Source organism: Acyrthosiphon pisum, chromosome A1 (genome assembly GCF_005508785.2).
Source record: "Acyrthosiphon pisum isolate AL4f chromosome A1, pea_aphid_22Mar2018_4r6ur, whole genome shotgun sequence".
Lineage (NCBI taxonomy): Eukaryota > Metazoa > Arthropoda > Insecta > Hemiptera > Aphididae > Acyrthosiphon > Acyrthosiphon pisum.
Window position 1 is genome coordinate 101128116 of NC_042494.1, and position 10291 is coordinate 101138406.

General features: G+C 28.4%; 1 protein-coding gene across 1 annotated transcript in view; it reads right to left on the reverse strand.

Annotated features, from left to right (window-relative positions):
* Window positions 1–5804: 5804 nt before the first annotated feature.
* The window catches only part of LOC100166604 (trehalase), a 29865-nt gene continuing 25378 nt past the window's right edge, over window positions 5805–10291 (reverse strand). Inside the window, exons 7-12 of the mRNA XM_029487915.1 lie at window positions 9640–9764; window positions 9440–9573; window positions 8436–8602; window positions 8146–8350; window positions 6371–6567; window positions 5805–6181 (exon numbers count right to left, since the gene is read on the reverse strand). Of these exons, the coding sequence (XP_029343775.1) occupies window positions 6053–6181; window positions 6371–6567; window positions 8146–8350; window positions 8436–8602; window positions 9440–9573; window positions 9640–9764 (957 nt within the window). The 3' untranslated portion in view covers window positions 5805–6052. The remainder of the gene's footprint in view (window positions 6182–6370; window positions 6568–8145; window positions 8351–8435; window positions 8603–9439; window positions 9574–9639; window positions 9765–10291) is intronic.

Genomic DNA, 10291 nt, shown 5'->3' on the forward strand with positions numbered 1-10291 from the left:
TAATATGGAGTTATATATTCAATATTATTATTAATATACATGGCTTAAAAAAGAAAAAGATCAATTAATTTTTTTTTAAATGTCTTAAAATGCATAATATGAAGATCAAGAAATATGCACTTTTCCTCTAAAATTGACGAAATAATATTTCATATATTATATGAAATATTCAATTTTTAAACTGACCATTATATAGCTTGTATTTTTTTGATAAGTGTTCTATAAATCGAGAGCATAATATAAAATAATATACAACTCCTAAAGTTCTACAACTTCCGAGCTCTAAGTATAACATTTAAAATACTATCCTCGTCACCAACTATTTTCATTTATACTGTAATAACTTAAAAATATGATGAATGTAAAGACGACCCCTGTCGATAGTTATATTTAATCCAGATGTTAAAATAGTGAAATTAAGCTATTACTTTCCTCCAGGTGTTCGGAGGGCTCTCGAGATTGTGTATTCGAGAATTAGATCAAATATAATGTATAACGTACAATATAATTTATGTAAAAAGCACATATTATAAAGTAATACTGCAATCAATATAAAATATTATATTAAATGCCTTACCTGATTAGCAGTTGTTCGTGAATTATGTTGTAAGAATTTTAGATTGTAGGTGACACAAAGTAATACTTCAAATATACAAATCGAAATAAATAACGCACTAATTTTGGCTTAACATAAGAAGTCCAGTTGTCGCTCGTTGAAATCGGTATTGATATTTTGAGAGGTTGTACTCGGTGGCTGGTGCTCATGCACTGGTTTAAGGACGACTCGAATATGTCTACCAGAGAGTGGTAGGCGATTTTTATCAAAGGTTTTTTTGTACTTCCCGGACCTAGGTTTCTCTTCGGCGGCAAGGACCTTTTTTTACCATTAATTTTCTCTGGCGACATATAAGAATTCCGCACGCCCTGCACTCCACGGAGCGCCAGTACGTGCTGATTTCTTAATTCGTGATCGCATAATAGAGATCGTACCTATTTGTCGATGGCAATGATTTTATTGGGGATGTTCGATTTCTACAAGCGACAGTCTGGCCGTTATTTATTACTGTGTACGATTTTAGTTTATTATTATAATGTTGTGTGGGCATATGTATTATTATGAAGTATTTTTAAATCATTAATATTAATTTCATTCTGGTTGAGAACTATACTAATAATGCGTAAAAAGTTAATAAATTAAAATGCTCACTCATGCATTTTCTAATCATAACCAGCGAGACTTCCGTACGACCTTTTCTTTTTTTTGTATCGACGACGTTGCCGGAACTTCTTGCGAATTACTTCGACAACTTCCGTACGGCTTGTGTTGAATTTTGATTATTTTAAGTAAGTAGAGGAAAAACAATTAAATTAATTTATAACTTTACTTTTAAGTTTAAACACTCAATATTAAATCTAAAATTCAAAAAAATCTAAATAATAAAACTAATTGAATACATTTAAAACAATTCACTGGTGAAAATATTACGGTATAAATAAACAAATAAATTCTATTCGATTAAACATAGGCTTAATTGCGTATAAAAAAACAATATACCTAGTCTCCTTTTTAACCAGCTCGGTATTATATTTATATTTATTTACTATAGCCAACTTAATATTATTATTATATCAATTTTATATACGTGGGTATAATATTATATAGTGTAGGTATCGTAGTTTATTTGTATTTCAAAGTAAAAATAAATACTTAAATTCCTGCCAGCGTCCAGAATTATACTTAAACGTTAAAATATGTGTAAACAATATGCACATTATAACTTATATCATTATATGTATGTATAATAGAATATTTATGTATTTAAAACAGTTTGAACCTAGTTTAATGTAATAAATTGGTACCTAATAATTAAAACTAAAATTAAATTAAAAATAATACTACACACAATATTAATAATACACTAATTATTCTAGTTATAACTATAAATATTTGTAGTTTTTAGTATTATTTTTACAATCTGCATTGAATCTTGTCACATAGAAGCAACGGCGATTGTGTTAATTTACACAATCGTCACGTACGAAATGTATTATCTTGGTATAATAATTAAAAATACCAATAAATCCCTCCAAAAGTGTAAGCGTTTTGTTCATTATACGGCATAACCGTATTCTACCCTCGCTAAATTTTAACAATATAACAATCCCTATTGGAAGCCGACCGGCAAGTATCTTGGTGTAATGTTGTAGAAAATATTAACCTTGTTGTCGCAGTGTCGCACTTATCATCTAAACTTCAACAAGCCAAGCAATGTTGTTCCAAATTCTAAAGATGAAGTTTACATCACAGAAAAACTGATCGAGACAGTACCTACACAATTCCGGCTCAAGGCTAACTTCCGGAGCATTATTTAGATCCAGTCCAATTACCAACATACTCAAATTTCCCATACGCCGTCTTTATGTCTAATGTGAAAATTTTTTTAACAGGAAGATGGAGCAACCACGCATCCACCTAAGCATCAGAGCCGTACTTCAAAACTTTAGTTTTGGTTTTCTAGGGCCATCAGACAAGTAGACTCTATCTCCTTCGTGGATCAAGAATATAAATATAAACGTTAAATTTTTATTACTGCCCAAAAGTGATACCCAGTCCACCATATAATATAATCATGTTCAAAGTTCAAACATATCATTTGCCACTGCCGAAACTACAAGTAAATCAGAGTCATCCTCGAAATTGCTGACATCCAAGAAGAATAGGCCTCAATACAGATGTCATTAAATTCCTAAAAATCATCAAAATTTTACAATATAACTTAATACCAACCTATTGATATACATTTGTTTTATATATAACTTACTATAATACTATCCTCCTCCTTTGCTTTTTTCTGTTATAATAAAATATTATATTATATACTTTTTCCATGTAAATGCTATTTGAATGTCAAAAGGCCAATTATCATTGTAGTTGTGGCTTCAATAATAAAAATAATACTTCACTAGGGAGTAGGGACTAAACGTTACTAAGGACTAATATTATTGTTAGTGGCATCAAAGAACATAATATACCCATAGGGCATAGGTATATACAAAACTAGATAGCCCTCTCCTTCTTATCATCGAAGTCAGCCGCCATTTACAAAGCAGGCAATGTTTACAAAATAATATTATCACAGTATATATTATGTATATATAAGTTTATAATATGTATATGAATAAATGTAAAATAAATGTAAACATTGCCTGCTTTATAAATGGTGATCGATTTCAACATAGGTCACAACACTGTATAGTACGAAGACGGCTATCTAGTTGTTGTATTATCTATGCATATGCCATATACCTAGATACCTATAATCAGTACAATCTATAATCTATAATACTCTATGGGAATATTTGAACTATTCCGAGTACTAGATATCTATAAATGATAACCCGTTCGAAAAAAACAAGCATCAAGCTTTACGAATAAAAGCAATTTAATAAAGAGTAAAAATCGATCTTTATAACACTTGATAAGAAATTCCATTAATCAACACACAAAAAACATCAATACCATATTTTTATATTCAATCAGAATTTATGTAGGTGTTATATTGTCATATTGAGCTGTACAAATTACTTTAATTTTTATATGTAAATAAGTAATTCTAAATAGAATGGTTCTCTGATAATCCATAAAAAACCAGGTAACAATACATCTACGTACCGTAGTAATAACTATGTAAGAATATACATAGGTACATATTAAAAATATTATTTAAATTTTCAAATTATATCACGACACAATAATAATATCTGCGCATGATTCTCGTCACAATAAATATAATAAAATTATTGAAAAAACTCTATATTATGGAAAAATTAAAATTTTTTCATCCACCTAAAAGAAAAGTTCCAATTTTTTTTTATGTTTATTTCACTTTGACAGACTGTTTATAAAAATTACTCAACATTACCATATACTCAATGCATATAGTACGTAAAGAAAGTTCCCATTAATTCAAACATATAATTTTGGTCTGCAGTTGGGGCGCCACGGCTATTTGTGCCATTTCGTAATTTTAGGTTCACTTCATGATAATAATTATTAAAATACTTAAAAATTGGTAACCAGTTTCACTGTTCACTGTTTAGTAAACGATAAGATACGCTATTGTAATTTGTTATTTGTTATTTCTATTAAAATCAAAACGTTAACTAAGTTATGTATTAGTTTTGTCAGATTGAAATAGAAAAACAATTATTTTTTTTTGGAATTATTATGAATTTTGACATACAAAATATCAGCTTTAAAAAATTGAAATTTTTCAATCTTATAACTGAAAGCTTTCACTAATAATTAGATATTAATAGATTGTCATAAAAAAAAAAAATCAGCGTTCCAATTTTTATTTCAAGCGGGTGAATCGTATTGTGCTAATGCCGTATGTATAAGTAACGTTATAAATATTATTCTTAGTAATACAAAACAATAATTAGCTCTAACTTGGTCGATTTTCATAAAATTTCAATATTTTTTTTTTGAACTGTTTTAAAAAATATGATCAACGGACATCTTGGAAATTAAAAAAACTAAATTGCTCAAAAAAATATTTTGGTAATTTTTGAATTTTTGAAAAAAAAAAATCGAAACTTATGCTATTCAATCAGAATTTTCATACTTATTACTTAAAAAAAAAAACCGCATTTAAATATATTGATTTTCCTTGAAGATATATCTCTGTATATGATATACTATCTCGTAAGTGGAGTAATGTTTTGAACGTTTCAAAACTTGATAAAAAAAAAAAAAAAAAATACCTACGTAATGCGATATCTTAAAAATTACAAAGTTAGGTACTCTTGCATTACGAAAAAAAAAATTACCATCAATGTCACCATAACGTCACATGCAAAAATAACTACAATACACCAACACTTGGTTTGGTTGTAATATGTTTATAAAACTTAACCACGGTTTACAAAGTACCTACAGATGACAGTGATGACGCACATTTTGAAGATATAAACTACTGGTTAACGTTGTCCATTCGTTTTTTCTATGGTGTATTGTGAGCGCCTGTGGTCGTTCCCACACTAAGCTACGCGAAAGCAAGTATAGATGAGTAGATGAGAATCCAACGGCGCGCAGCGTATTTAAGTTGCGCGAGTTTTTCCTCACGGCGTACTGGATAGGCAATTTGAGCACTTAAAATTTCTCTAGTTCCGTACAATATTATTGTAAAGTAAATTATCTATATATTTAAATTAATGTAACGATCCAAGTCATTTAACAGTAATGTCTTCTAAAATATGAAATAATAGCAAAATATAAAAATGTTTTTATATTCTTGGATTTTTTTCCGTCTACCGGTTGTAGACGGCGAACTGGTCATGATATTCTTAACGTGTGTGGAGTAAATATAAATCTATGTTATATTATATCATGCTCACAGTAATATATTACTATATACTTATAGTGATAGTAATAGTATATAGTAATTAAGCATATTATATGAACATGGTCAAAGGAATTCGCTATGCGTGGACAGTTTTGAGTCCGAGCGAGTTCTTCCATGTCTCGTTATATTATATATGGCAGTGTAGTACTGTGACTAGTAACCTGTGCCCCACGAAGAGCCTCTGTTTTTTAAGTCAATTCAGTTTATGCTATTTTTCTTAAGTAGGGGAGTTAGGTTAGGTTTGTTAAGGCTCAAAAGTGGAAAGTGGACCATTCGTGGCACACCTCATACCAAATTTCTGCATGTCATACGTCATATAATATATATGTATACAATCGTAAAAATGTATGATTATAATTATTATTATATGTTATTGTCTTATCAACAATCAGTAGATTTAATTATAATATCATAATTTATTAAACAAACATCATACATAATAATATATATACAATATACATGTATAAAATATAATATTAATTATATACAATAACACACATGGACATGCTGTACATTTATGTCTATAATAATATACCCTATGGTAGTTTTAATTTAAAATTTAGGCAAGGGGAAAAAATACAAAAATATTACGTAGATATATATATATACAATATGAATACATGGTCGGTTCAGTAGTATGGTATTTAAGTAGATCGAAATAGGTGTCCCCATCTCCGGAACAGTTCGAAAACGATACCGTTCGTCCATCCAAATCCTGTCTGAGGCGTATACTCGCCACCACCACCGGTCGTGCCCACTTCAAGTGCACTGTACTGTAAATACAGATAAAATATACAATTGAGTCGAAATTAACTTTAATTTGTAATTACCGATGGCGTTGGCGTTTAAGAAACCAATTTTTGAATAAAATTAATATAAATGCTCGTTTTTACAGTGCAAAAATATTCAATCATTAAATTCAACACCACACTATTGATCGAATGACGGAAAACAATTATTACCTTTTCAAACATAGTACCGCTGGTTATGTATCCGACGTAATTAGTGTTTATCCATGACTTGGCCAAGTTTATAGCAACAGTCTGGGCCGGTTTGTAGTTTGTGCGGTCTAAACCTTGGATTACCATGGCTTGGAGTGGTGGCCAGCAATTTGGATAGTCCCATTGTTGGGAAGAGTTCACATTCGATGTTGGTACACCTAAATTAAAAATGATAAATAGATATTTTTACATTTGTAGTGTAGTAATTTAGTACTATTGGATCGTTCAAGTTTAAATATTGTTTAATGTACAGTGTATATAAATATGCATTATTAGTTATATTTAGTTATTAGCTATAACTAGGGTTCGGATTTCAATGCATAGGTATGAATTTTTTTTTGGAATGTCTTACACGATGATTTCCAAGACACAAATGTGTTTCAAGCATTCCATGTTGTATAACGACAACATTTTTCTGGGGTATTTTTAACGTTTTGAATGCATTTTTTAAATATTTTTTGACCTATTTCTCGTATTATTACTAAAAGAATTGCCTTCATTGAAATATAATTATGATACTACGTAATATGAATCATTTTCATTTTGATCTATATAACATCAGGAAATCTGGTTTTAAATTAGATAAGGCTGAGATTTATCTTTATGTTACATCAACCAATTAGCCGATTTATACAGTTTATACCATTTATAGCATACAACTTTTATCTGAGTATTACCGTGCAGTACAGTTGGAGTACAGTGTAATACAAATGTAATTTATTAAATTTAATTTTTACTCAGTTTTTTGTATTTATAAACGCACTTACATCATTTTACAATATGTTGAATGCATTTTTTTGATATTTTTAGGATATTTAAATCATATGCATAAAAATGTTTAACTAGAGCAAATTTATAATTTATATAATTTTTTTTCAGCTTTTAATTTCAAAACCTATATTTTAACTGTTATTTTAAAAATTAATATTTTTTAAAAATTAATATATATATATGATTATGATGTGGTCACTGTACAAAGACTTGCGTCTCATATTACAACGATAACCCCCACTAACTTTCCAATTTATCCCACAGGGCACAAACCAAGCTCGGAAAAGCAATATATCGTCTCATATTTATTTTTATAGTGAATTTTTACTGTATCTGGGTGTTTACTGGAATGCCCGCTACGTCAACATCACAGCCAGCTCGAGTTCGGAGCCCGCAACTTAACTATTTTAAGAATACTATAATGGTATAACAAAACGAAAAGATTTTGAAAATTATTGAAATGTTTATAATATATTGTTTTGACATTCAAATTTGTAAATTTTTTTTTATATTTTTATTTGACATAAAAATCCATACAAATTAGCACAATAAGTTTGTATGACATGAAAGCTTTGATTAAAGTAGCCACCCGTTAGTCACTCTTGGCTAGTTGATTAATTTTTTTTTAATTAGGTATTAAATTTGTAAAATAAATATTTTATTGAATTTATTGTTTACATTATTTATCCGTATTCTTAGTGGGTATAGCGTAGACATTGTCTCATTGTTTCCTATGACACTTCATCACTGTAGTTGACATATTGGAGGCTCAAAATATACTGCCTTAATAAAATAGTTGGAAAAAACTAACAAAAACGCGAAGACGGAAATCGTTTTTTGTATACAATGATTTATCATTGAAATTTGAATTCAAATTTAATACTTCCGTCATGGTTCTCTTTAATAGTTTGAGTAGATAATTTTTAACTCCAATTATTAATTTACTATTAGGATTTTATACTTACAAATTAATTTTGGAGTTCCATCTTGGTTGATAACACCATTAACTATTAAATAGTCCAACACCCGTTTACCATAATACGTTCTAAGTTTTCTCTCGTAACTACCAGTCCATAATGGTGCAAAATTGGACGTATAGAAATACTTACGACTTAGTTTAGTGGTTAAGTCATAATCTAACCAAATACCTTCTTCTTCGTTCCACAGCAACTAAATGTCCAAACCAAATAAAAAGTTTTTAAGTAACACAATTTACACCACATGAATATATTATTAAGTATAAAATATCACTAACCGCGTTAATTCCAATCTGAAAACGGTGACCGATGTCATTATAATATTTGAATTTAGCTTGATTACCCAGTAATTTAAATAATTGTGCAAGAACCACTGCGTTAGCTTGTAATATTGCATTTAACTCTACGTAAATAAAATTCTGAGGATCCGTATTAGACAAATCTCCTGAAAATAATAAAATTAATAACCTACATGATAATAAATATAAACACAAATAAATCTAACTAATTCATCGATACATAACCAAAAAAATGTATGTTTATTGAAAAGGGTTAATAGGCAGTGAGGGTAATTAATAATATTGTTTAATATTTATTTTTTGTAATGATTACAATTTTATAATGGAAAATTATGTATAAAAAAAAATATTTAATTTAATAATAATATGATTGTTGTAATTAACTAAATAGTTAAATTATTAATAAAATCAACTTAAACAAAGATACCTCTCATTTATTTGAGAATAAACTAAGTTGTATTTTAACACTGCATTAAGAAAATATATGGTATTATGTTGAAATTGTATCCTTCATTAATCAAATAATCATTTAGATTAGTTTAGTTTAATAGAATATACTTTTTAAATTTTGTAATAGATAGTTAATATACGTATATGGTATATTGGTAAAGTAAAATATTTGCAAATGTTTGTTACCGAAACCGATCAATAACGATAATTATATTAACAATATGATATTATTGAATGTTAAGAATATTTTTGCATTTATATTCATAAACAACTGTGTTAAATTCATTAGGATTATGTTATTAATCAAAATGTATTCATTCGATTTGATAAACAATAACAAGTATTATCTTTCCTCAAAGACAAAACACACGGTGGTTGAATATAGTTATATTAATTTACTTGATAATTATTATAATGCATGGTAGGTATACTTTTAGCTGTATTAATGCATGTTTTTTGTTTGTAACTTCTTTGTTTAAATATGTTTTATGTAGATTGTATATGATTTTATTGATACGTCTAGAAAATATTACCAGTGTTTTGACCAAAATTATTATAATGTTTGGTCGAAAAATCCCAACCAGTTTCGGCGGCAGCTTTTAATCTTGAATATAACTCATTTTTATCGTCTACGCTAGAAAGGGGCGTAGCTAAAGTTTTGTCTTGACTATAAAAAAAAAGACTTATATATTGAACATAAATATTTTTACTTATAAGCCAATTTTACACTTACTAATAGGATTCGGGTCGTGGTCCCCGAGTATGTGTGTTGTACTGTCCCATAATGTAGGTATTACCTGCCTTTTCAACTTTAATTGTTCGGTTTGTCATCCAAAAATTGAATTCAGCTTCCAGATACTGTTAAAAAATATTCAAATATTTGATAATGATTTTTAAAAATATAGGTACACGTTTTATTTGTTTATATATATATATATATAATGCATATGCAATATAAATAAGTATCAAATTCAGTTTAGATCTTTACTATTTTTTAATCAAACGTACGTTATTCACGTGAATAGCGAGTGTTCACTGAAGTTGATTCTTAAAAAGGTGGGTAAGTGGATGTCGCTCTGCTGTACAGTAGGTTAGAAGTGGGTCACTGTGTAATGGACAGTATTAAATTTGAATTCAATGATATAATATCACTGTATAAGAAAAACGATTCTGAGCGGAGACGGTATATCAGTCTATGTATTAGACATATATATACTTATCTATGGTATTAAAAAAAAATTGACCTATAATAGGTACCTATAATAAATTCCAAATTAATCATATCATAATATCTATTAGGTACTTATAACGCGTTATACATCAACAAAAAACCGTGCTACCATCATAAGATATATAATAGTATACTTTAGAAGTTTCAAGTACCC